General features: G+C 46.4%; 2 protein-coding genes across 10 annotated transcripts in view; both read left to right on the top strand.

Moving 5' to 3' along the window:
* The window catches only part of LSP1 (lymphocyte specific protein 1), a 36,748-nt gene extending 31,369 nt beyond the window's left edge, over positions 1 to 5,379 (top strand). The window contains exon 11 of the mRNA XM_030950413.1: positions 4,052 to 5,379. The gene's annotated coding sequence lies outside the window, so the exon portion shown is untranslated. The remainder of the gene's footprint in view (positions 1 to 4,051) is intronic.
* Positions 5,380 to 16,304: 10,925 nt separating this feature from the next.
* Positions 16,305 to 27,792, top strand: part of TNNT3 (troponin T3, fast skeletal type) — a 30,061-nt gene continuing 18,573 nt past the window's right edge. For 7 of the 9 annotated variants that reach the window (XM_030949551.1, XM_030949550.1, XM_030949545.1 and 4 more), the window contains exons 1-6: positions 16,305 to 16,405; positions 21,064 to 21,098; positions 21,583 to 21,596; positions 22,260 to 22,277; positions 23,962 to 23,973; positions 24,870 to 24,887. In XM_030949551.1, the coding sequence (XP_030805411.1) occupies positions 21,079 to 21,098; positions 21,583 to 21,596; positions 22,260 to 22,277; positions 23,962 to 23,973; positions 24,870 to 24,887 (82 nt within the window). In that variant the 5' untranslated portion in view covers positions 16,305 to 16,405; positions 21,064 to 21,078. The remainder of the gene's footprint in view (positions 16,406 to 21,063; positions 21,099 to 21,582; positions 21,597 to 22,259; positions 22,278 to 23,961; positions 23,974 to 24,869; positions 24,888 to 27,792) is intronic. The other 2 variants (XM_030949549.1, XM_030949546.1) reach the window with 1 other exon arrangement.

The raw sequence follows: 27,792 nt of genomic DNA, 5'->3' as shown, positions 1-27,792 counted from the left end.
GACCAAGTTTAGAGTTGGTGTGGGCTTAGCCCTGGGCTGGATTCTGAAATATTTATATGTGAGTCCTCCTCTTCCTCTCTCTAAAAGCTATGAATATGGAGTCTGTATTGTGGGAGAAGAGCATCAGTGTTCATTTTGTTGCTCTCCTGAGGTAACCTCAGCCACTCCTGAGGGTGGGTGTGGCAGGGCAAGAGATGTCCTGGGGGAAGCTGTATTGCCAAACCTAGAGCCCTTCTGCTTCTGGCATTAGCACAGTGAGAGCTCCTGGGGCCCCCAGATGTTCGTGTCTTGGCAAGTCCTAATGGGATTTGGAAGGAAATGTCAAGGGAAACAAAGTGGGTTTGAAATTTTGAAGCTTTGAAACATGTCCAGAGGCAAAAAGCAGGAATGTTTCATGGCTTTCCAAATTTTGGTTATTAATACTCTGATACAATGTTACATACAACAGAACAGCCATAAACTACATGTGTCATTTGGCCTTGATTCATTTCAGCTGGCATGAAGACACTCCTGTGAAATACAGGGCTTCTCAGAAGCTCTTCTGTTTATCAGTGAGGAAGTGCTTTGTCACACCACTGACTCTGGCTGGTCTTCTCTTGCTGCATGAAGCACAGGGAAACATTTTCCTCTGAGATAAAACCAAGTTTTCTCTTTCCCTTGGGAGGCTTTGCCCCTGTCTTGCCCTTATCACTCATTCTTGAATGAAGCAGAAATGGCTTATGCTCTGTGTCAGGTCTGATCCCCAATGGCAATTGCAGCCCTTTGGCCAATGCTGGGCTGCTCCTGCAGGGATGCATCGCTGCTTTTCCTGCTCTTTATTGCTAACTCATCACTGCCTCCTTTTTGGGGAGTGCTGGTCAGTGGAGCTCAGTGACCACTGGTCAGGTGAGCACAGTGGAGCTAAGGGTTTGTGTTGGGGATACAAAGGTAAAACTCATCTTGGTTCTCTCCCTTCTCTTCCTGAGCAAGCTGGGGATCACCAAACAGCCTCTGACCTGCAATGACTCTTTGGCAGCCCCAGGAAGGAAATCTGACTCTATCCTGGCTCTTGCTCAGCACAGAGTTGCTGAGTTTTGCTATAAAATGAGGCATAAATCACTGAGCCCCTTAATCCCTGGTGCTGGATGTAACTGAGCATCCTGAAACAAGGAAGAGGAGGTCAGGGTGATGTCAGGCTTGCCCGGAGGGCTGTTTATTTTGTGTGCAGTGTTCTGCTCCTGGTGGCTCCCAGCCTGCTCTGGTTAGTGTGGTGTGTAATGTGATGCCTACTGTACAGGAAAACTATCCTGAATAGAACTCTGGGAAGTGCAGAGCAGCTATTTGTGCTTGAGTGCCCAGTGCTGGCTTGGGGCTTGCAGTGCTGCTGTCAGCACTGGGCTGGGAAGGTGATCCATACCCAGGAAGCAGGTGGTGTGTCTGCCAAAACCAAAACTGGTTGGGCATTGGGGGGGAGAAGGAGAATGATTTTTTTTTTTTTTTTTTTTTTTAAGGCAGCAGCAAGTAAAAGCACTGAAGAAGTGGCATGTTGAGCTCAAAAGCTTCAAGGTCAAGCCCTCAGTGTGGTGGATGAGCTGCCCTGCAGAGCAGATAGCAGGGTGCAGGCAGTGTCTAGCCTGTGCATTCAGTACCAGAGAGACATGGATCTGTTGGAGCAAGTCCTCAGGAGGACCACAGAAATGATCAGAGGGATGGAACACTCCTATGAGGACAGGCTTGAGAGAGTTAGGTTGTTCATCCTGGAGAAGAGAAGGCTCTGGGGAGGCTTTATTGTAGCCTTTAAATATAAAGGTGGCTCATAAGAGAGATGGGGCACAGGCACTTTAGTAGGGCATGTTGCAATAGGGCAAAGGGTAAAGCTTTTAAACTAAGAGGGTAGACTCATGCTAGATATAAGGAAGAACTTTGTGTGGTTTGTTGGTTTTTTTTTTTATGATGAGGGTGGTGAAACACTGGAACAGGTTTCTCCGAGAGGTGGTGCCTGCCCTATCCCTGGAAACATTCCAGGTCAGGCTGGATGGAGGTCTGGGCAGCCTGATTTAGTTGCAGATGTCCCTGTTTATTGCATGGGTGTTGGATTAGATGACCTTTAAAGGTCCCTTTCAACTAAAGGTCCCATTCAAGCTATTCTATCATTCCATGTTTTACTTTAGCTGTAGGCATGAGAGACCTGCTGTTTTCTGTGAGGGGGCTTGGAGGGGATTTGTGTCAGCTGGGGGTGACAACTGTTGGACATTCCCAGTGTCTTATCAGCTTCATTCCTTAGGCACAAGGCTGCCATTAGGATTTGCTTTGTTCCAGGAGCTACTCTTAGAGGCAAGTCTGCACTGTTCCAAAAAAAGCTGAGAGCCCATTCCTTTGTCTTATACCTGCTTTTCTCCCCAGCTTCATGGGTATTTTAGGTTCTTCTGGTTCAGAAAGCCAAAATGTCTCAGTTGGAGGGATATGTAGGTACTTTTGTACCTGCTTTGGCTCTGTTTGTGTAGGAATTGATAATTGCTTGTGGGGTTTTTTGTGCCTTTTTTAAAATCTGCTGAAGGGTGAGCAATACCTGCACTTCATGGTAGGATTTATTGTGGAATGACTTCATCTGCTCCTGCTTAATGTGGTCCCATGGACAGCCTGTACTACAAGATGAGCTATGGTCCAGCAGCACTGGTAAACCAGATTTACAAGGTTGACCTGGTTCAGGCTTGTGTGGGGAATACTAAAGAGGCAGGGCAGTGAACTTCCCAGCTACTGATCAGCTCTCTGAGTGTTTTCCTTGTCCTATGGACTGCTGCACTCCAGGAAAATGCAGCTCCCCATGAGTCAGAGAAGGATCTTGCCTGGGATTTGCTGCAAGCTGCCAGATGCTACTTGAGGAGGGCATGGGGCTCTCAGAGTTTAGTGTGCACACACCAGGAAAATCCCTCTGCTCCCAAAGTCAGAGGCTGCTTCATGCTGTATAACATCAAGATTTGTTGTCTCTTACAAATAATCTGTGCTTTTAAAATCACTCTTGCTGCTATCTCAGCATCCTATCTGGCTCGAAACCTGCTGTGCTGTGGGTCTTGGAGTCCTTATGGGTGGTGACTTCCATGGCATGTGACTGTACTGGAATCTGTGTGCTTGACTAATGGAGCAGTGAGATGCTGAGAGACAGCAAAAGGAAATCAGCTGTTAATTTATTTGTCTTCCCTGTCATGCCTGGCTTTGTTTTGAATCTCCTTCAGAGCTTTGTGTGCTCAGGAGAAATTCTCAACAAGGAAGATTTGTCTTCCCCCTTGCCACCAAATGAAGCAAAAATAAAGGGGCAGACAAACTTGCTTTATTGCCAGTGGGAAGGCTGGAGCTGAAAGCCTGGGGACAATGGGAGAAGCACTGCCTGAGAAACTTGTGTGGGTTTGTGATAAGCTAGAAGGAAGTGAATCTAGAAGTCAAGAGGCTTTCAAAGGGTTAAGTTTCTCTGCTGCTGGTTGAGCTCCCATGGGTGGATGGACACTCATCCACTCTTGGGCCCCAACTGTTCTCCTGACTTGGCTCCATTTGCAGTCAGCCCCAAATCAGGAATAGTGGGGAGAGTGTCAGCATGCAGGAGTCATTTATCAAGTGATGGAAAAGTCATTTGTGTGCTGGAGCCCCTTGGCTGCACCAGCTGTCGTGCGTGGAGCAGATGGAGAGCTGCAGGAACCCAGCACTGCTGCAGATGGTCCCAGGCAGAGCTGCAGCTCTCGGGGCTGTGGGAACACTCTCTGCTTTAGGGGCTTGCTTGGCCTTGGGAGGAAGCCTGCAAATCTCCTTTTTGGGGTGGGAGGCAGCGTGGCAGGAGTGCAGCCATGGCCTCTGTGGGGTGTGCAGCCCTCAGCATGTCCTCTGCAGCGGGCATGGCCATTCCCAGCACGGTTCACTTCTGCCAAAGCCTTATGGGTGGGCTGGTTCACAGGGCTTTGTGAAAATGGGTGGGAGAAACCCACCTGGAATCGCTAGGGAAGATACAGTTTCTGTATAGCCCAGGGTGTTGCTCATGGGAGGCCAAATGCTATCCATAACATTGTGTTTTCTTGTCTTGCAGCTGAGCTTGATCCTGACTCAATGCAACCCTCCGTGCCACTATTTCCTCTGCTCCACAGAAGATAATTGAAGGATGTTTCTCTTCTCCTGACTGCTGTCAGCCTGCTTTGGGTACAGCCTGACTCCTCTTAGGGTTTGAGCAGTACCCCACACTGCTTCCAGATGGATGAAAGGAACTAGATCAGCTGACAAAACTCATCCCTGTTTTAACTTTCTATGTGACTCTTTTTTCTTTTTTTTTTTTTTAAAATCTGTCTCTGCTATGGAGATGAGAGACTCTGTTCCCTCACCTGAAGTGTTAGAAGAGAGGGATCTGCTGCCCTGCTGAGCAGGCAAGGCTTTTGTTATGTGATTAGGAATTTCTCTTTTTGTGGCCCTTGGTGGGTGGGTGGTGGCAGAGAAGGAACTCAACAGAAATCTGGTGAAGAATTGGTGTTTGAAATGAGGGCAGTGGGCAGGTCCTGAGTGTAAAAAGACTGCAAGGAGAGTGTCATGAGAGTGCAAGGACCACTTGTCACTCTGTTGGTGCCAGCTGTGGGTAAAGTCTTGCCTTGTTTATGATGCAGCCTTTGTCCCTCTATGTCATCTGCTTTGAGGGACTTCCATCACTGGTCTGTGTACATCAAATTGAATTCAACTTAGACCTGGTCTTCTTTAGTTCCCAGATCATTCTTTAATCACAGTTATGTACCCATGCCAAAATGTTCCTGCCACTTTTGTGTCTCAGCAGGGCAATGGCAGCTTTGTTTCAAATAGCTGCTGCCTTCCTCTCCTGTCTAAGGTGGATTGGAGATCTCCTTTCCCAGGTGAGAAGCACTGGCCCTGGTGTTATCTCCCTTCTCTGGGACACAGATTTGCTTCTTCTCTGACCTGTGGGCTGCAGTGCCAGTGACTGAAACACTTCTAAAAGTAAATGTGGTGGCACCTTGATATCTTGTGAGCTGTGTTCCTGAAGCAGAGCAAGATATCTGGGAAATGGCTGCTGCTGGAAGCTGTCTTGGTGAAGTGGCATCCTAGTGAATTGTTTGGGGAGACCAAGGCTCAAGAGTCCCTCAAGAGTGGCATTTCTGGCCTTGGGCCTGAGGTCTGCAAATCAGCTTCTAGGGTTGTTTCTGAACTCTCCTATGTCTTCATACTTCATGGTGTTAACATGTCCCCCATCCCCTCTTTAGTCTCACTCCTACCTTCTTCCCATGTCAACATAATTTTGCAACTTGTTTCCATCCTCCTGAAGGAGGGAGGGCACCTTTGTTTTTCTTCCTGCATCATTGTGCTTTCTGCTTAAAACTTTTTGCCTCCTGGATTTTCTTTTTGTTTTTTGTAAGCATTTAATAAAATTTGAAGAAGATGTTGTAATGATGGCAGCTCTGAGAATTTTGTTCATGTAGGAGTCTGCAGCAAAGCTGTTTTCCTTGAAACTGCTTGAATGTGAGGTGGAGGAAAAGAAGCATCAATCTGAGTGATAAGAAGAAAGGGAGCTTGGCACAGGCAGGAAAGGGGTTTTCTGTGTGCCTGTCCCACTTACATCCATGTTATTTTGCTGTACTTTTCCTTTGGAGTAATTGTAATTCCCCTCTAAAAGGGAAAGGAGTAATGCTTGGCTGAGCAAAGGAGCAGCCTGCAGAGACTTCCTGGGGAGTGTGAGCAGCAGGAGAAGCACCGAGCTGAACTCCCCAGGTAACAGACCTGAGCTACATCACAGGCTTCAACCAAAATCACTGGTGATATCAGCTATAAAAAAAATGAAAGAAATTCCTCTGTATCCTGCTCATCCAGCTTTGATAAGGTCAGTATAGCTGTCTGTACTGGAACCCAGCACACTAATGAGCTGATGGCTCTATCTGGAACCATCTACCTTTTTATGGAAAAACCTTTTTATGGGGGTGACCTTCCAAGTAATAACACTTTTATGGTGTAGAGACAATGAAGAGTTTCTGCTATCCTAACACTTTAGGAAAGTGCAGGTGAGGAAGGAGATCATTCCAAATATAACTTCTTGCTCTTATCTTTCTGCTGATTGGTACCCTTGTTCTCTCTGTCTTCTGCTTCAGTTCTGGGTAGGAATTCAAGGAGTCCTCAAAGCACTGAGCAGCATGGCCCCATTTTCCTCCCTTCAGCCCTTCCTATGCTGTGCTGGGATGTTCAAGTGTGGCTGGAGCAGTAGCAGTGTGTGGTGCATAGAGGTATGTTCTGGTTAGAGGTGAAAATAACACAACTTTGCATGTGTGCAAACTGGTTGCACTGAGTTTTCAACACAGTTCTGTAGCTGGCTGGCAGAAATGATGGGTGAAAACTTCCCCAGTTACTATTCCCGTGCCCTGCCAGTTTGGAGAGGGCAGAGCAGGCCCCAAATGCTGTTTGTGTGAGATTCCTTCTCTAAGGAGGGTTAATGTGCAGAGTATATTTTCTCCACTTAAAGCCCACAGGGACCTAGATGTGGTTTCAATAAACAACTGCTGTAATTCAGGTTGTGGTGACAGCCGAGAAGTGAGCGGGTTATGGGAGACCAGAGCTCTCTAGTGGTGGTCAGGAACCAGGGAGGGAACTGGCTCAGAGTAAATATGTGCTGCTCTTTATGAGGTACTTAAATCTGCCAGGGGAATGTTTCCACTGCTAAATTAACTTGATGATGTGCTGTTTCTCCTCCCAAAGGAACATGGTGTGCACGGGTGGTGGGACTGGCAGTGGGGTTACCAGAATGGTGAAACTTTCCCCTACCTCCCCAAAATGAAGAAAAGGGATGCTGCAGCCCAGATATACTGGATGTGCATTTTGGGCAATGCTAAGAGGGGATGAGGGCATGGAGGCTCATCTGTTCCCCCAGCAGGAACCTGTAGGGAGCTGTGGCTGACTTGGTGAGTGAAGGAGAGCAGGCTGGTGCCACTCTGCAGCAGTCACTGCTCTGGGGTTAGTCAGTAGCTGACTGCTCCCTATCTTTCCTCTGTTCATTTTTCACAGCATTGTGGTTTCTGCAGCGCTGGCATCTCAGAAACTTTTACTGTGAGACCTTAGCTCTGTCTTCTCCTGAGACTGCTGCATTTTGAGCATAACAAGGACAAACTGTCACACTGAGTGAGTCTTGCAGGATTAGTCTTACCCTCAAAGCCTGGTGGAGAAGAGTGATGCTTTCCTGGTCCCTGTATCTGCTGGCTGCCTGCATCCCCTGTGCTGCCCTGCTTCCCCAAATTGCCATCCCCTTGGCAGGTTGGCAGTGCCCAAAAAGAGGGACTGGGAACCCCTGTGTGGGCTCTCAGTGCTCTGAACTGGTGGCATACCTCAAGGTGTTGCTTCACTACAATTTCTTCTTTACCCATCTTGTCTAGATTACGCAGAAGGGGAACATCGTTTTCGCAGCATTGGCTCTGAAATAAATCTGTGCAGACTCCAGTGATGCTGAAATGTGCTGCTTGTCTTTCTGTGGCAGGCTTCAGGGCTGCTTTTTTCCCCCAACAAATGTAGAATTCATTTTCCCCATGAATTCTACGTGAATGTATGCAAGATGGGATTGAAAAACATGGTCCATGACTACTCTAATGATATAAACCAGCATTATTTAAACTTTGGGGAAACTTAAATAATGGAAAACTCAAGTCTGTTTGAGTGTCATGTCTTTATGTGGTACTTGTTCTGCCTCAAGACTGGTGGCTGGACTTCATCTGATTCCAGGTATAAAATAATTACAGGCTCATTTTTGCAGCCATCCTAATGTGTATGTGTGCATGCTAATTAACAGATCTCTGCTCAGCCCTTGTTTGCAGCTCTGCACTGGGTGGTAATGGACACAAGACTCTAGAGTTTCCAAATGACTTTGTTCCTTGAAATGTGTCTGCAGCTTCTGCTCTTTGAAGGAAAGGTCAGCCCTGGGGACACCTGAGCCTGAATATCAGAGCTTTGCCTCCTGCCACCACCACCTTTGGGAAGGAAAATAAACAAGCTCAAAGAGCAGGGTGGCTATAAATACTGAGGTGGCAGCTGATATGCTGCTGAACAAGGCTCTGAGGTTGGTCTGTTGGTAACTCCCTGCCAGCTCAAGACACTTTCCCTGATGCTGCATTACATAAATATATATATATGTATATAAGCAGGTTAAGAGGAAAAAAATGTATTTCACATTGACAAAAGTGCAATTGGAGCTAGGATTTACTTTAGAAATGGAACCATTCCAAGGATCCTTGAGACAAGTGATTTCCCTGGGATTTTGCATTGGTTGCAGTGGAGTGATTTGATTTAGATCACAAATTTTCAGAAAGGTGCTTCATCTCTTCCTGATAACTCTCAGAAATAGTGGCTTAGCAATGCTAAAGACAGGCATTAAACAAATAGAAAAGTGTCATGGACTTGAGACTTGTGAGGATGATGGGAAGAATGGGGAAAGGTTGAGTAAAAGTGAGGGGGAGATCCCATTGGGATTTATACAAGTGAGCCCTTTAAGGCATGAAAGCAGCAAATTGCATGTGTAACTTGTAGTTATCCAATGAGATGCTTGGTTGGGTAGGTGGGTCTTCCCCAAGATTGTGGAGCAGCTGTGAGCTCCTTGACTGGTCTCCTGCCTTGCTCACCTCCTCTGGGGACACGAAACAGTAGCTCCAGGCATTGGCCTGACTCCCATCCTGATGCTCAGCCACCATCCTCACTATCAGCCTGTCTCATCCATTTAGGTGTAAGCAGTATGAGGACAGGACCCAGCCCCCATCTTGAATGGCCAAACTTGATTTGTTGTCTTTGGAGAGATGCTTAGCCTAGATCTAGGGTGTCCAAGCAAGATCTCCTGAATCCTACAGGGATTGTGCCTTAGTTGTCTAAAGCAGATGCAGCAAGGACATGTCCCTGGGCAAACAAATGAGCGATGGAGGAACAGTCTACCACAAAAATCAGAAATCAATAATAATGAAAACAAAACACCAAAACCAAAAAGAAATGCATTACTTACTGATGTGTAATTTGTTTCCATCTGCAATCATTTGCATGTTGGGAGCATCATGCTACTCAGTCCAGTTTACAAAATTAACAGGTTCCTTTGAGATCATGCCAGGTGCTGGTTGTTTGTGACTTCTAGAGCCCTGTAGGTAAGTTCAAAACATCAGATAGAACAGTGTTTATGGTAGCCACTAATAAGAGGTTTCTCAAAAATAAAGGGACTTTTTAAAGCATGAAAAGTTCCACCACCTAAAATTAGCGTGAAGAGGGGCTATCGAGTGACACCGTTGCGTGCTCCCAACTTTGGCTCTGCAAAGTTCAGCATCTGAAGAACTGGAGAGGTGAAGGGCAGAGGATGGTGATGTTGCCAGGACAGCTATTCTAGCAGAGTAGCTCCAGGCGATGAAACCAGTTGGAGGCATTTCAAGTTGGCTGGTAAGATTTACTGTTTTGCAAAAGTCAGGGTTGCAAAATGCAAATTTAGAGCTGTGCTTTGATTGTTACCTTCCCAAGAGAGGAAGAGAGCAAACTCTGGCTCTGTCTTTACTTGTTCTTAGTGAGGGACATGCTATGTGCAGAGGATGCAAGTGTAGAAAATGCGGCACTGGGAGCAGAGAGGGTTTGGAGTTGATTATTTTGGTGAATTTTGGTTTAGGACTTTATGTGTGGTTTGACTCCAAGAACTCGGCTAAGACTACTGAAGTGAGCTGGAGAGGATGGCATCAGTGCCTGCCTTTGTCCTGGGCAGCCTGTGAGCTGCCCAGACACCATGCAGGTGCTTACTGCCTCTTGGCCTTGAGGCATTTCATCCCGTTTTCCAGCTGACTTCTCAGGTTCTGCTTTTTCCCAACCTTTCAGGAGCATTTAAGTGTGAATGCCATGGCAGCTGGGGGGTTAAACATGTTCCCAGGAAGATGGGGGCATGTGAGAGCAGTTTCCTGCAGGTCTACAAAGCAGCTTTATGCCCAGGTTAAGCTTGGGCTGTTTCATATGGCATTTGAGATGGTGGTGAGCTACACCACAAAGCAAGCTCTGAAGGAAAATTCCTCCTGCTTCTCCCTGCTAAGCCTCGTTGTCCACTGACTCCTCTCTAATCTGAGCTACTCCATCATGGATCAAGGCAGCAAAGCTCTTCCTTCATCCATCAGAGGTCTAGCCCATCTGATGAGGGTGGTTCTTGTGGGAAGGAGGGCATGTACTGGTGCTTTGCAGTGGGTGTCAGAGGTAAACTCTCATTTGCCTTCTTCCCCTCTGCCTCCCTGGTCCTGCCTGGCTCTGCAGGACACACTGCTCCTTATTGCAGTCCAGACCTCTGGGAGGATGTGGGGTAGGTGCTTGGTCCTTCATACAAACAGCTAATGCAATTAATCTCTCTTTGACTGACAACTTCAATGTCTCAAAAATGCCCTTTTCTTTTAGGGGTGCTAGTGGCTTTGTGTGTCCCTAACACTGAAGATGTTGCTGGGGAAAAAGAACAAAGCCCCAGGCCATAACAACCCAACTGGAAATGTAAGAAACCCCGTATTCTGAATAAGAATATTTTAGCAGACTTCAGAAATGCCCAAGGACACGTTGTACCCTGCTCTGCCACAGTCACCACTGAAGCCACACCAGCCTAATGCATGTATTTGCAGCACACACTGTATGAATGATGCAAAGGGCTGGCTTGTGTTTGCCCATGCTGAGGTAGGGAGTGTTCAGATCCCTTCCTATTTCTTAACAAAGATGTAGAGTTTCTGTTCTTACAGGCTAGAAGGGATAAAACAGGCAGATATTTCTACCAACCAAGTTTCACAGAAGGGATGACACACTAGAGACCTCCATGGAAATGCTGGTTGACTCCCTCCCACCAGATGGAAGGAGGAGAACAGCGGTGCCAGAAAGCTAAATGGAGGAGTATGTAGGTAATGTGGGCATCAATAAGAGAATTCTAGTTTGTTGCCTTTTATTCTCCTTTTTATGCCTCTGAACTTCTGTGATTCCATGAAGCCACAACCAGGAGGAAGTGTTGGCACGTTGATGTTCCCCAGCCACCCTCCAAGACTGAGGCAGGTGAACCCTCAGCTTGGCAACTGTTTGCTCTCTTTATCTGATGACTGCTGCAAGAGGTGCATCCCTATGCATGGCAAACCCTGTATCAGGGCATTTTGGGGGAAAGGAGAGGCACCCAAGGACAGAGATCCTGAGCCCAAGTGCCAACAGGATGGTATTAGAGGAACCAGGGAGAAAAGATGGTCTTTGCTCAGCCCCTTTGGGCTGTTTCATATTCCCCAGGATCCCATTGTCACCAGTAAAATGATAGTGGTCAGCTGATAACTCAGAAGAGCTGGTTATAAAGTTTAAGGCTATTCTGATCTCTTCTTGACTGGCTGCATAAAACAGGTCATTGGATTTTGCCCAGGAACAGAAAATAATTATATAGATACGTATTTATATTCTGTCCTTTCTCTGAATGCACTTACTTAGCCACTATCTGATCTGCCTTTTTATTGACAGCTACTTCAATTAACTTGGAAAGAGTGTTCAATGAACTTAGGGCATCTACTCTAACCTTGAACTGCTGAATAAACCCCCCTGCAGAATCCCTTTCTCTGGGGTAGAATGAAGAGAAGAAAGGGCATAGGGGAACTGTATAAAATTTACTTTGCCTTCTTAAATGGCTTTTGTGATTCCCATTGCCCCTCTGCCCTGAATCATGGTAAAAGGTTTATAACTAAATGTCACAGAGCAGAAAAACACATTCCTACACTTTCCTAGTCAGCTTAATACATTTTTCTGGATACCTTCAATTATTTCAAGGCTGTTATTTGTAGAAGCAGACAAATATGCTGAACCCAAAATATCTATATTACGCAAAAGAGTAAAAGATATTGTTTTGAAAGCATTCAAACATGACTTTGGAGAGAAGAGAGTATAAAGAATCATTCAGACTGAGAACTCAAGTAAAACACCTTTTCCTCATCACTAAATTCACTTTGGAGAACTTAACCATTTTAGAATGACAGAAGGTGTCAGTGAAAGTTCCTCTGTAGCTCTGCCATGAAGGTGTAAGTGCAGTCATGGGCAAGTCTGGGTGAGGAAGGCCCTCAGGAGCTCCTCTTGCCCAACTGCAGGGCCAAAGCAAAGTCTGCTTTGGAAGTAGATCTGTTTGTTCAGTGTTGGAGAGTAATAGGGATAGGCATTGCTTTATCTCAGAAATTGGATCTTTCCTGGGCGCTTTTATGGGAAGGATGTAGCTGATTTTATTTACAAACTCTGTAGTCTTTAATGAACATGTAGGATTTCAGACTTGTAGGGCTGTAGAGGTTTTCAGATGAATTTTTCTAGTGCTATTTCAGCTCGCTGGCTGAGTATTAGCCAGCCATGGAGGCAATGATCCATGAAAATGCTGCCTGCTGACTGGTGTGCAGTGAGCACAGGGAAAGGATATTTAAAACAAAACCTAAACAGAACACACACACCAGCCTTTGACCAAGGTGCACTGTGGGAATAAAATTAGAGGGTTTTAGGAAAGCTGCAAAAGGCAGGCTTCAGATACAGCAGAATTGTCAGTAGAGCTAAAAGCAACAGTCATGAGATAGGTCAGCAGAAGAATTATTTAAACTGTAGAAAAGGCAAGGGCAAATAGAACAATAAGCTTATATATTAAATGCTTGTACGAATAGCTCTTTAAGTTGCAGAAAGTTTTTCTAGCAAGATACTAGGAAGGTTAAATCTTAATAATGGAGCTCTGTGCATTGTCTCTTACAAACAGGTATTGTATTTGAAATAAGTAAGCATTGTTTTAACTAAAGGTATGTGTGTTTATGGTGATTAGACACAACTACTGTCAATATGCTTTTGCTTTGTGTGATTGGTCAAGAAGCTTATAAAGTATGTTGTAACATTAAGTTTTTTGGCCTGCAACTTTATAACTGCATCTTTATGCAGTTTATAAAATTATCTGGGATAATGTGTTTGCATATTATGTGTAAAATCATCTCCCCTGAGTGCACTGGCTGCTGCAATAGGTCAACCAAAAGCCAGAAAAAGATGAGAAGAGTTGATTACAGCTTCCCTGCAAGTGGCCCAGCAACACAATAAATTCCTGTGGCCCATCTCAAGTAGCCATTCTGGGTATTCCTACTTACCAAGAAAAAATGTGACATTGGGCCAGGCTACCTAGGGAAACTTGTCTAGCTCTCTGCCCCAGCCTCCAGTTCCTGTTCAAAGAGGGACACTGGTTTGCTGTATGCTGTCACAGTAAAAGCATGCCAGGCTCTGGCTTGAGGTCACCTGCCCGAAGGACTTTTTGTGGTTTGAGACCCTGGTTCATGACTGTGACCTCATGTGTGCTCTTTAGACTTGGTGCTGGTGGGAGAGAGGGGCTTCTCCCATGACAGGTGCTTGCTGCACCCTCACCTAATGAAATTGGGTAGCTTTTGGCAGCTGGGCAGGCACAGCTGGGATCATCTCCCCCTCATCTGGTCTCTGTGATCAGCAGGGAGTGCAAGGTACTTGGTGGTGCTTGCTCACTCTCTAGGCTGTGCTGTGGAGCTCAGAGGAGAGCCCCAGACACCTTTCTGCTGTGCAGGGAGAGCAGATGATGTCAAGACAGCAAAAATTATATATCCTAGAGCGGGAGCATCTAAAGTAACTAGAGACAAAGCTGAGGAGGAAAATGTGGCAGGTTGTGAACAAAACTGCTGTGTGATGGAATCAAGGGGGGAGATTAGGACGTGACAGAGAATGTGTGAAAAGCAGGGTATGTGGCTAAGCTATGAAACAAATGTTGGAGAGGCCTGTAGTTACATGCTAAACTGGATAGAGAGACCCACAAAGGGAAGAAAGGACAAACACAAACTGGGCTGTGGGGAATGAGCGTTGGTTGTGAACCAGGTGCCAGCAGAGCAGATGTAAGAGGTGTGCATCAGACAAGCCCTCTTTACCAAGGGATGGAGAAAGTACCCTGTGTCCCATGGGAGGAGGGATCCAGATCATGCTGGGACTGGAAATGAGATGCATGACATGGACATGGTTCTGACAGGGGCAGCCCATGGGATGCACAGCTGTCCTTTGGGACGGTCCTGAGCAGAAGGACCATGCTCCCAGGGTATGGTGATGGGGAGGACAGAGCACAGACATGACACGTGATCTAAAGATGGATGTTGTCTGGAGCTGTTGCTTGACAGGAACTGAGCTGAGTGCAGGAACTGAGTGGATCCTGCAGGCAGCAATGTTTGCTTCTAATCCATTTGTAAATGCAACTGCAGCAGAGAGGTCTGATTACCTGCCCTTCCCATTGCTTGTACCAGCTGCAGATTTGTCAGGATGCTTAGAGTGAAACCTGGGTGATGTGAGCACTCCCCTGCCCTCAGCAGCAGTGCTCTGGTGCAGGCTGTGCAGCCCTGCAGGATGCTCACACTGCTCCTGCCAAATGGCTGGCAGCACACGGGCCCAGGGGAGCGCTCAGTGCACATCTGCTGGGAAGCACCCTGCTGTCAGCCCAGCCTCTGCATGCACTTGGGCACACACACACACGTGCACGCTTTCTTTTGAGCTGATTGTCCCAGTCCTTGGTGTGGCAGGCCTGAGCTGCAGCCCCCATTGGCAGCAGGGACAGTCTATAGATAACAGGTGGGTACAGGGGGCTGGTGAAGGCCATTGCCAAACTGGGCCCACCACAGGCATGAAAACAGAAACAGCTGGGAGCCTCTCCTCCCATGCATCCCCACTCTGATGCTAGTCTGGGCAAATATGGTATTTCTTGGAGGCATGCCCAGCTGGTGGAGAGCTTGGGGGAAAGGAGCCAGTGGAAGACAGCAAAACTGCTCGGTGGTTCCGAACGCACAGTGTGAAATCCGCTTTGCTGTGTTAGTGCTTTGGGCAGAGCTGCAGGGGGTGTGGAGGTGATGATACCAGGTCTGGCCATGTGTTCCCATGCAGCTGCTGCTCTCCTCAGCAGCACAGGGTGCCCACCCATCTCCCCACCCCACCCAGCAAACTCCCACATGGAGCCGGGGCACTGAGGATGGATGCACTGTCCCCCTCCCACCTGACAAATAACAAAAGCATTGGCTGGAGGTGGGTTGCAGGAGGGAGGCAAGGGGATAAGCTGCAGGACAGCTGGAAAAGGCAAGCTGGGCAGCAGATTTCAGCTCATGCATGTTACCTGGTGACTGGGAAGCTGCAGCACTGTGCTCCCACTCCACGGCTTTGAAAGCTTGTCTCTACATCCTCAGATGGGGACCCTTTCTTGCAAGCAGCAGGGAAAGAGTGGGCAGGAATCAGTCTGTGACCTGAGCCAAAAATATCGCCTGCCCCACAGCTCCTGAAGCTCTTCTCTGCTCCTACAGGCGGGAGGAAGGGGGTGCTGGAGCTGCCAGGCACACAGGAGGGCACGCGCTCTGTTGCTGGGGAGCCCTGCCAAGGGACAGGGGCAGGAGGGAGGGGATGGGAAGCTGAAGCCTGGGATATTTAGTGAAATGGAAACCTTGAACCAGAGCGTTGTGTGAGGCACTGCAATCCTCTGCTGGAATAGTCAGGCAACTGTGCAGAGTGCTCTGGCAGCAAAACCACTCCAGGCACCCCAGCTCCAGACACCTGGGGTTCCCCTCCCCAAGTCCTTACTTAAATAGTGCTTTCATGCCATGCTAAGAAAGGCTTACGTGCTCTTTTGCTGCATTTCTGCCCTCTTGCTTTTTGTTCCAGGTCCCCTCCAGCCCTGGTGTGTGGCAGAGCCCCAGAGCCTCAGTGAGAGGTGGGTGTGAGCCACACAGCACTCACACACAGATGCACTTAAGGCACCACGTGTGCCAAGTGCCTCTGCCTTCTTGTGTGCCTGTGACTGCTGGTTTCCAAGAGCCTTGGGTAGGGAAGATCCACAGGCCTTCCCAAAACTCTCACTCTGCAGCACAGCCAAACCCCTTTGCATGTGGAGGGGCAGCTGGGGAGAGTCCCTGCTCAGAGGGGAGAGTGGAGGTTGCTGCTGTGTATTGAGGCTGTGAGATCCAGGCTGCCACAGCCAGGTTTTTAGCAGTGATCATGTGCCACGGAGCAATGGGAGCCCCCCAGTTTGTTTCTGAGGTGCCTTTGCCTCAGATACCCCTCTTTGAGCCCTGCCTGCCTGGCTGTAAATATAGAAACATAAGCCCTGGAGGTTTTTTTCTCCAAACATGTCCCTCCCATCTTAGCATCATCTGTGCAATTCCTCCAGCTGCTCCTATACATGGTATGACCTTTTTTCCCCCCCTTCCCTTGCTTCCCCCTCCATCTCACCCCTTCCCCGCCCATCCCTGCTCCCTTCCCTGCCCAGCACAGGGGGCCTGGGGCCAATCAGCTCTTCCAGACGATCAAATGTCACTATAAGTTGAGAGCTGCATCACCTTGGGACGCTCGCAGATCCCAGCCTGCCCGTCCCCTCCGACAGGAGCTTGGTGCTTCTCTCCACTCCTCCCAGGTAAGGGGGTCCCTGGCAAGGGGGGCAACACCGCAGAAGGGATGAGCCTTGGTTTGAATGGAGAAGCACCAGGGGAGGGTTGGGGTCCACAGGATCTGGGATCTGACACAGGACCCTAAGGAAAAGGCACTTGCAGCTTTAGTTGGGCATCTCACAAGTCTCATGTCACCCACAGAGGTTTGAGTGCTTTCAACTATCAAGGATTAGTAGGGGGAGAATAGATCCATCCAAACCAAGATTTGGGACTGGGAATTGTTATCTGTTGGAGAACTCAGGGAATGTTCCCTCAAGCAGCAGGAAGAAAGTGCTGACCTTCCCTGCCCTGTCACCCAGAGAAATGGATGGCTGAGGCAGGAGGTATGAGGGGCAGACCATCAGGGAGCTTCTGGTGGATGAAGAGGGCTGTATGTCTAGAGGGAGATCTGGGGGAAAAAAGTGTGGCCATGGAAAACTGTCCCCTCCCACAGGAATTGAGAAAATTGTGAGTTTTGCATGGTCAGGCTAGCAAAGTGGAAGAGTTTGAAGTCATGAACATGGAGAGTATCCCATCACGCTCTGAATTTAACCCCCCTCTCCTGCCCCTCTGCACACACAAGGAATTTCTCTTGCAATTTTCTCATTTTCTGTGAGAGTGAAAAGTTTTCCATGACCATATTTTAATTTCTTGGATCAGCTTTTTGTGGCAGGTGGTGGGTATCCTATGGGGGCAGGAGGGACACCAGCACAGGTGACTCTGGGGCCAGCAATTTGGGTGGGAGCTGTGCCACTGATGGGGGGGAGCTCCAGTGGGGCTGTAGCTGACTGCCAGGGCAGGCAGCCACCCCTCAGGGGGACAAGACCCAGGGAGGTGGTGGGGTCCCCAAGAGATGTTCAAGAGGCACCTGGCTGAGTGCTTTAGGGGTTACAGTGGGACTGCCTGGTGGATGGTTGGACTCGATGATCTTGTTGGTCTGTTCCTACCTTGGTGATTGCAAGACCAAGGAAAGGCAAGGGATATGAGCTGAGCACAGTCATTGGCTTTTTGTTCTCTGTCTTGGCTTTGTTATCCCTAGAAAACCCCTTGTAGGGATCAGATAGCTCATACTACCCTGCAGACATGGATAAAGGGCACATTTTGGGACAGGGAATTGGGATTTTGCTATGACCCTGCAGCAGTGCTGGAGTCCTGCTACTCAGTTTCAGCATTAGAGAGAAGTATATGCATATATTTATATATTTACTAGATATATTATAGATAATAACCATCTCTTTTAATATGATATGTATGTATATTAAAAAGTCCCTGCAGTGGGTTTGCAGCGGCTCCTGCTGCGAAGAGTGGCTGTGTGGTGCTTGGTGGATCATAGCCCAGTCCTTGCCCCAGAGCTGTCCCTGCCAGGTCCCATTGCCCATGCATGGCCACTTCTGTGCTGCCCCCTTTCCCTGTGGCTCCTGCTACCTTGCCTACCTTGTATGGCCTGGCTTGGGAGGGGATGATTGATGGGTGGGTTATTTCCAGGGATGGCCTGGAGGTGCAAGGCAGCTCATTCCCCCTCCCGGGTGCATTCTCAGCTGCTAAGAGGCTTCTTGGGATGTGCTGGCTCTGCTCTTTCAGCTGAGGCCAGGAGCATTTGGGGCCAAAAGGGACATGGTATTCCTGCCCACCTGGGGCTAAGGATTGGTGTATTTGTCCTTCCAGTGACCTGCTTGGCTTCAGCAAAATGCAGAATAACCCTTGCTTTCACCTTTAAGGGGTGAGACAGGCAGGAAGTTTTCTGTCTGGTGAAACTTTCCCATGTGTTTTGATTTCCTTCCAAAGGGTGGGCAGCATTAACTAATTGATTTTATTACAACCTTAAACCTCAGTCAAGACCAGAATCCATTTTTCTGCCACTATACAAACAAAGCCCAATTATTGCCTGAAGGTGCTAACAGCCTTAATCCTGAGCTGCATTTGCTGTGTGTAAAGTAATTTCCACCAAAGGCTAATCCCGAGCCAGCTGGAGACTTTCCATTGCCTTCGGGCAAACTTAATCCTAACTGCAAAAACTGCCGCTCTTAACAGATTGCTTTCTTTATTGCCTTTTGGATGTAAATATAGTCCAATTTTCCTGGCTGCTTTGATGACTATGTGGATAGTGCTGGGCATCAAAGAGCCTTTCTAGTCTTTGGTGGCTTTGGTGCCAGTCTGCATTTTGCCCCTGGCTTTAAGAGACCAGATGGCTTTTGAATGCCATGAAGTGGACAGACACCTTGCTCTTCTTGAAGCTAAATCTTTTTATTTTTCCAGCCAGGGTAGTGGCAGTCAGGTACTGCCTTAAATGCCAGCTTCTACTAACAGAGGGACCAAACCTGGTTGAATGTTTGGACCTTGCAAGGCTGAAATCAGTGATCTTCCCCTGGATTTTTTGTCCCCCTGGCCTCGCCTATGGGGTTCCTGTATCTGGCTCATCTTTGAGTCTGCCAATGCACTTGTTATTAACTCATTTTATCTGGGGCCAAGAAATCCCCTCAGGGCTGGGGTCTTATGGTGTTAGGGATGCTGGCATTCTCACTCTGCTTTTATAGCACACGGACAGATGCCATGCAAAATCCCATTCGCATTTGCAGCGCTTGGATTAACAAATATGGAAGGGGGCAGGGGAACAACCAGTGTGACAACTCTCAGCAAGATGTCCTTAGAGCTAAATTGGAGACGAGATGAGCTCATTCCAATAACTGCTAATGGAAAGCCTGATTGCAAAGGCTCCCATTGACTTCAATTGCCTTGGAAAAAACAGTGTGCACTGCGCTACGTGCCTGCCCTGCACTGAGCAGACACTCTCTGTCTGCACGCAGAGGGTTCTCCAGCTGATTCCTTCACCATTTAGTGGTATTACTCTTCTTACTAGAATGAGAGAGGACTTCAGCCCACAGCCTTTTAAAAGTTCTCTTGTATTTTTTTTAATCCTGCACCTTGGGAAGAAGGAAAGCTGCATTTATAAAGGCTTAATCCATGGGAGGATTGGCCATTGCCCTGAGTCTTTACAGAACATGTCTTTTGGAAGAAGCCAACAACTGGGCATTAGGCAGGTTCCCTCTGCAGGCTTTTGCCTGGAGAAGCTCTCCTGTCCTATTGCTTAAACCAACATGCTGTCAAGCATTATTACTAATAGGTTTAATAATTTTTGAAGGCTGAAATGAGACTGCTAACATGCTTGCCACTGAGGAGATAGCAAGTGCAAGTCTTCATCCTGAAGATTTTACGAAATCTAGGCTGAAAAGACCAGGGGAGAGAGACCAGCAGTGTTGTAGCATTCAAGTAATTAACAGCAGTGTAAATTGAGCAGAAAAGACTTCTAAAAGCTGAAATTCCTCCCAAACACAAAATTCCCCCTGTTCCCTCTGCCTGGTAGAACTAGAGTCCCCAGAGTCATCCTTGGGGTGGCTGTTGCAACCAAGGAGTGGGCAACAATGACGTAAAAAGCAGCCTGGGACCAAGAGACCACTGACCCCAAATCTCATGTGACCTGCCAGTAGATTACCCCTCCCATCCGGCACCTCAGGTCAGGTCAAAACACAGACCCTGCTAGCACTACTTCCAGGGCAATGCTGAATTTCTGAAAGAGAATAAATTAGGAACCAGAAGAAAAAAATCTCGGCTGTTTATCTCTCCTTGCAACATGGGGGTTTTAAATCCTGTTGATGTTAATGTATGGTGCCCAAGGTCATTGCTGGGGAATGGAGAGAATCCCTTATAGGGCAGAGAGCCTGGAGCCTGTGGGATTACTGCCTTCCTCTGAAATAGAAAGCTGCTGAGCTGCAGTTGTTCCTTTTGAACCTAAGTCATCCCACCTGCTCCTTCAAGACATCTCTCATATATCAGCTGAATAATGAAGTCATGAAAGTTGGGGTTTGGGCCAGCAAGGAGAAGCCTGGCTTTCTAATTTAAGATCTGCTGTGGATTTGGAGAAAGTTTTGGGGGTCTTCCCTCATCTTCTCCCCTGGCCTCAGGGCAGCTCATGCTGTTAGGAAAGCCAGTGTTGCATTACATAGAAATGGTTATATCAATGTGAACTGCTTAACTAGGCATGTGGCTGGTTTTCATCTTAAACTAATCATCAAATTATTGTTCACTCACTCATCAGTTGTATAAACCAGACACACTTTTGGGTGCTGACAAATAAGTACTTATCTCTAGGTTTATTGGTAGTTTCAGTTATTTTTGTAACTGACCGAGGCTTTGGAGCTGGCACCTTCCCACCTGTGGTAGCACAAAAGAAGGAAAAATTCCTCTGATCTTGCTGGAGTGATGGAAAGTCCGATGGGTGCAGGAGGACACCCTGGCCTTGCCTGTCTCCCTGAGCTCTGGGGATTTTGTAATTCAAAGCTGGGACTAGGCAGCCCCTGGTCTGCCTGTGGGAAGCAGCTGAATTGATGGGATATATCTTTCCAGATGATCTTTTTCTCTCCCCCTCCCTTTGTCCTCTGACATGGGTGGCAAAGGTTTGTGCTTCTCCCAAAATGTCAGTGTTGGTGGGGAGCTGGTTGGTGTGTGGGAAAGCAGGTGCTTGGCTCTTTTTGTCCTCAAATGTCAATCCATCTGCTTCTGCCTCAGTATTTTTTATGAGGTGCACTCACTAATAACAACATTTTTCTTCTTTTTCTTGTTTGTTTTCCTTTTCTTCTCTTTTGTCTAGAAACTAATTGCCAACATGTCTGACACCGAGGAAGTGTAAGTAGAGAGAAAGCTGTCTGTGTGTTTATCTGCTCAGCTTGGCCCCACACAGCAGAGCCAGGGCATCCCTGCAGGGTGCTGCTCTGTGCTCAGCCTGAAGCCCCCTGAGGCAGTGGGAAAGGAACATCTTGACTTAAAGTGTCACAGACCCCTCCCTGTCCAACACAGGACATCCCCCAAACACCTCCACCCTGCTCAGCCTGCCCTTTGTGGCACTGCACCTGGAGGAGGGGGAGTAAAACCCACACTGCAGTGGTTTCTGCCTTGGTTTAACAAATCCAGAGTAGAATGACCCAACCCAATGGGATCATTTGACATTTTTGCATCGTGGGATCAGAGGAATCATGGATAGACCTACAGACAAAAGAATTTAAGCAACATTGCATTGGGTTGCTTCAGTGTATCAGGTTTAAAGCTTGACATCAGTACAGGTGGGAGAAATACTTACCTTGCTTCAATGTCCTTTTTTCCTCTCTCACAGGGAACAAGGAGAGGGTAAGTCTTAAATCTCTCTGTAATTGCTTCTGTGCAAGCCTGCAACATTTGCTGGCTGTGTCAGCTGGTATGGTTAGACAAACCTGAAGTTTCTTTTTTGTGCTCCTGTCTGTCTGCCTGCCACCAGCTTCTGGGGTTTTTACAATACCTGCAGCACCCTGGATGTGTCCGTGCTGCGGGCAGCCCATGGCGTTTCAGCCCCAAACTGATGCCCTGGTGGGAGGGGATGCTGCTAGTTTTTTGTAAGGGCACTGCCATCTGCTGGCAATTTTTTTTGAAGCTTCTGTATGTGTAATATATTCTGTTTTTAGAACGTAAATCCCTACAATGTTTATAAGCAATATACATAGACACTTTTCTTATATTGAGGCCCTCTCTGCTACCTTTTCCCTTCTAATGCACGTGTAACCTTGAGTTTCCATTGCCCAAGGAAAAATCCAATACTTTATTATCTTCTTCCCCTTTTTATAACTACTCTTTTTTATTTTCAAAGTCATTTAATCTGTTATTTGACTTGCTGGTTTGCAAGTGGCCTCTCAGAAACCATCTTGCCCGGCATCCCTGTGAGCACAGAGGGCTCTGCCATGGGTAATGTCCTACTGATGTGTCAAGGCTGATGGTTGACTTGTCTGCTTTTTTCCCCCCTCTCCCATTTCAATGCAGAGGAGTACGAAGAAGAAGGTAACAAAAAAAGCGGAACGTAATTTATCTTTCTTTGGTTCTTGGTCCTGCTTTTCTCTTGTCTACATTTCACCCGTCTCTTTGGTGCTTGCTGCTAAAGGCAATCTGAAACACTCGATCAGTAAACCAGTTGGAAAACAAAAAAACAATCAAGATTTTTGGGGCTGCCATGAGCAGAGCCTTCATGTTACAGTGAAACGGAGTATTTGCATGTGGGGATGGTGAACAAACTGGGGGCTCATCTGTCCATAAACCTGGAGCTTTCTGGAGCAGGGACTGGTGCAGAGCTCCCATAACATATCGTTGGTGAAATCCTGCCATTCTCATTTTGGCAGTGTCCACAGATTGCATTTAAATTTTGAAATTGAAAAGAAGAGCAGGTTGTCCAGCTCCTGAGGAGCAGCCGACAGGGCACTGCTGAGGATGGAAAAGGCAAGGCAGAGAACCAACTGGCAAAGATGAAGTTTGTTACCATGCCTTTAGCTGGCAAAATGTGATTTGACAAGCTGTGAGAGACAGAGCGCTGATCTGGAAAGATGGAGCATGAAAAACCCTTCTCTCCCAAGTTGTTTCACCTTTTGTAGGCAGCAGGGAGAAGATAATTTGGAGATGTATCACTGTCTTTGCTGGGCACTTTTGACACACTGGCTTCAGTTCAGGCAAGTGTAGATGCCAGTTGTCATCCTTCATTTTCCCAAGGTGTCTGGAACAGAGCTAAGGGCCAAACTCTTGGAATCTCTCCCAGGATCTGCCCTTAGTGCCTAGGCGTCTTCTAAGGGATCAAAAGGAAAACCCTTTACTGGAGGTGGAATATTTGCACATGGAGAGTATGAGACCAGCTCAGAGTGTTGTCCCTGTGTAGAAATGTCCATTTTGGGGATTTACACACAGCAGAGCTTTTTCTTTTCTTTCTTTTTTTTTTTCTTTTTTTCATGGATTCCTCCAAGTTGCTGCAACAGGCAAATTCCCATCAATGGTGGTGGGAACAGAGGTGGAGGTGCAGCTGTGGCCATGGTGAGACTAGTTTCTGCTACTGCTATAAGGTACATTAGCCTTAAGTAACTATTTTCCCGGCATTGCTTCTGAAGGGACCAAGGGCTCAAGAAAAAGAAAATAGAGGCCCTAAATAGGTTGTAGATCTGCCTTCAGTCACGAAAAAGAAAATAGAGGCCCTAAATAGGTTGTAGATCTGCCTTCAGTCACTATCTGTCTCTGTGGGTCCTGCATGGAGTGGCAGAGCCAGGAAGGTTGAAGGCATTTTTCATGCTCCATCTTTTACATCTTGTCAAATGTCAAAAGAGCAAGCAAAGGGTGTTGCTCCTACAGACAAGCCTTCCTTAAAGGAAAAGCATTTTTTTCCTTTCTCCTTTCTTCCCTAACCGTCTACTTTTTGTTTTAAAGAATTTAATGACTGATATGACATTAATAGGCAGGTGAATTTCTTTTTAATCTGCATGACTCGCTCCTCTGAGGTGTATCTTCTCTTCGCTCCATACTTTTGCGTAACCTTTGTGTCTCTTTCTGATGTCATCCACTTATTTTCCATATAACTTTCCTCCATCACTTTCTAACCACCTTTTTTTCTCCAGGCCTTAGCTCACCCCAGCACCAGTTTCTAACAGTTTTCTGTTTTCATTTTCCTGCTTGCTGTTGCTTCTTGTTCCATGACACTTGCCACCTGAAGCTCAGGAAGAAGGTATGTGACATGGCTTCTGCTTTCTCTCTCTCTCACTGTGGAGGGGGAACGTGTGTGAAGAAATCCAGATCAAATATTTCACACCCAGTGTCAGGACTCTGTCTTGAGCCACAGACATCAATGCAATAGTGGACATTGATGTTGCTTATTGAGCTGGTAGGAAATTTGGCCTGTTTTATTAAAAAAATTATTTTTATTTATTTTAAAAAACCAAACCAAAGCATTTATATATATGAAAGAAATAAAATGCATTGATATAAACATATAAAATATATATAATATACACACATAAATATAAATATATGTGTGTGTATATGCATATATGTGTATGAAAACAAGCATATATATATTTGTTTTATTACACTTTTTATATTGAATTGTTTGGCTTATTTTTGGCACAATGGTGTCAAAATGAGTATTTTAAAGGGAGGGAGACACCCTGCAAAGTTTATACTCATCTGGTACAATTCAGGCATTAATTTGTTTGAAATTTAAAAAAATTGATAAATGTTGGTGAAAAATTTTAACCATATGAGGAAAAAAAAAACAAGTAAAGCAAAAGAAATGCAACAGTTTTATTTTTGGTTAAAAATTCACCAGAAGTTTGATTTAGGGTATTTTAGCCAGCTCTAATAAAGAATAACATATTGGGTGCCTTTTTATGTGGTTTTCACTTGTGGTCATATTCCCATATTCCAGTAACATTTATAACTCCATAATGTGCCCATAAAAATGTTATTTTTAATTCTCTCTCACCCTGTAATTCCATCTTTGTGTACTCTTACCCATAACGGCCTGGGAGCTTGGCAAACCTCAGGAATGTTCCAATAACATATTTCCTGTTTTAATTTTTTCTCCTCCCATTTCTTTTGCTGTGTGATGTTTCCCATGCACAGAAGAGGCCCAGGAAGAAGGTAGGTGAAGCAGCATCTCAGCCCTGCTGGTTCCTGCACCAGCAGGATGATGTGCACCTCGATTTTGCAAGGTGATAGAAGAAAGCAAGAGACAAGAGAAAGACACTGGGACAAACTATCTGAAGGCTGAGGGACTTTCTTGTCCCTTGCACAAATTTCATTGAGTGTCCCCTACATCCCTGAGTATCTGTGCAGAACCGCTGCTCCAGTTCTGGGGAGAAAGCAGCACAGAAAAAATGGACACCATCCCTTTATCCAAGACACAACATGCTCTGAGGCTGATTTTCAGCCCTGGGTATTTGTGTGCCATGGAATATCTGGGGTCTGGCTAGAAAGGTTTCTATCAGATGTCAACTGGTTTCTCCTATGTAGCTTGGCAGATCATGATCAGATGGATTTTGAAGTCAAAATCCATCTGTGGTAAAATATGTGCTTAGCCTTATGTTACATAGTACATATGCTATAATGTCATATTATATATAAAATATATCATATATATTATAATTTTATAAGCTATAATATATCATATGATATATAATGTACATAACATACATAAAGAATTATAACCATGTAGGTGCTGGTAAATAACCCCAGCTGGCTCCCCAAATTGGCAAGTTGGAACAGACAGGGTGGAAGAGGGGCTGGAACAGAAACTCACCCTTTGCACTCAAGAGGTTTGGGATGTGGTGCTCCAGGTGCAAGGAGCCAAAGGGTGTGTTGGTTCCATATTTGCAAAGCTTTGTGCTATGGGTATATTTAAACAGGGGTAAACCTGTCTGTAGCGCCACGATAGACCCACCCTGAGCAGTTTGCAGAGTTTTTACAGCATCCAGGTCCAGATGGTTTTACATTTCTTGTATCTGTGTGTGCTCTGGTCACCTGTCTCCATTTCATCTCCTCCTCTGTTTCCTTATTTCATACATAATGTGCTTTTTTTTTTTTTTTTAACCCTCTGTTGCATTCACACACTCTTTAGTCTAACTGTTCTCGTTTTCCATCTCATTGCTTTTGCTTCCTGCCACATCCCACCTGATGAAGCTCCTCCAGCAGGTACGTGCCATCACCTTCCAAACTGCTCCCTGCTGTCTCCTTGGTGGTGGGGCCTCAAGGGTGGTGCAAGAGGAGCAGTACCAGTTACTTTGCCTTTTTGCCTCTGCTGTCTTTGCTTTCCACATGCCCTCTGTGATGGGCTCTGCCACTGGAACACACAGGAATAATCTCAGTGTAAGGTCCGGCAGAGTTGGCTCAGTGCTAACCCGGCTTCTCTGCCACCCCTGCCCTGTGCAAGGCTCACCATAAAGCCCATCTGGGCAAGGGCAGGAGCTGTCCTCTAAAACTGGAACCAGAGAGAAATTCCAGCATGAGCTTACTGTGAGATTTTCCCTGTCTGATACATTTTTGCTTCTTCCCTTCACATGAAGGGAAGTTGTCTCCCAGCTGCAGGTGCGTCAAATTCCTTTCCCCTCCTGGCCATAGCACGTTCTTTACTGGGATAAAACTTTTCCCCCTGAGCAGAATTTTTAGCCTATGAAAGGTTTTCAGCCTATTTCAGCTCATGTAATAATGTATTTCTCCCAATGTTCCTTTGCATCCTGTTCCGTGGCTGTTCACACCTAAAGAAGCTCAGGAGGAAGGTATGTGACATGACTCCTGAATTCTTGCCTTTAAGAGTAAGCTTTGGCTTAGCCAGCAAACCATAAGATGGCAAAAGGAAACAGGAGTTACAAATAGGCATATTAATATAGATAAAACTTGCCACCATTTTGTTTTTTGTACTGTCTGTTGTCATGTTGTGTTGTCTTGACATTGAATGTGCTGTCCATGTACGTGGTAACCGTCGCATGAAATAAAAGCTTAAAAAGTGCTGGGAAATGTAAACCTCTTAAAAGGATGAATGTTGAAAAGTCTTGACTCTGAGATTGGTTGGGTCTCCTTGGCAGGCTTATTTGTACCATTTGGGGTGGATCTGGCCTGCAGACTGTATGCACAAATGCTCACGATTGGCTGATATTCTTACAATAGCCTTTCCATACATCTTTTTTTCAGCTTAAACTCTGCGGTATAAATCAAATGGTGATAAATTTGATGCTTTAGCTTTGCAAATGATTAAAGATGGTATTCTTGTTCATATAATGGAGTTTCTAGGCCACTGTTTCATGGCAGTACTTGCAGCTACCCAAAACCTGCTGGCCTCGGGATGTAAATCCACTTGGGCAAGCATCAGGGTTATGAAACAGCGTGCTGCTCCTGGCTTTGGGCAGGACTGCAGAAATGGTTGTATAAGACAAATGTAATCTGATATGGCTGCTTAAATCAGCTTTATGTTTTTGATATCTCAGACCATTTGCACCCTCACTTCCAGTACTGCTTTTAGTATCCATACTCATTTTATTTCCTTGCAATATATTCTTAGTCTTTCCCTCCTCCTCCATTTTGCCCAAGTGAAAAGTTGTTCTGATGCTCCTAACACTCTCATCTCCTTTGCATTTTGCTCTGTGACTTCCCACATGCTAAAGCTCATGAGGAATTTATGTGCCATGACTTGTGAATTTCTCTGTTTCTGTCTGGAGCAGTAACTCGTGCAGGAATTCTGGAGGTGGTTGAAGATGAGCCAATGCAAAAAATATCCTCTGCACGGTTGCTTTGCTCTCATAGGATACACGGTGTGATGAGTAATAAGTACTAACTGCTGTTTGAAAACAATGCCTGAGGCACAGGCTGGGCACTGCTCATGTGCTCCCCAGCACCTGATGTCTCTAGCCAGGCTACTCAAAAGGACACCAGTTGGTACAGGGATAGTGCTCCCCAAACCATTTCCTCTGTGCCATGCCCCAGGGTTAGAGGAGGGGCAGCTGTGTCCTGAGGCAATACTGTGTCCCTCAGCACCTCTTGCCCAGTTCCCCTG

This window comes from Camarhynchus parvulus, chromosome 5 (assembly GCF_901933205.1).
Source record: "Camarhynchus parvulus chromosome 5, STF_HiC, whole genome shotgun sequence".
Taxonomy (NCBI): Eukaryota; Metazoa; Chordata; class Aves; order Passeriformes; family Thraupidae; genus Camarhynchus; species Camarhynchus parvulus.
This window is presented reverse-complemented; position numbering and strand designations above follow the sequence as displayed.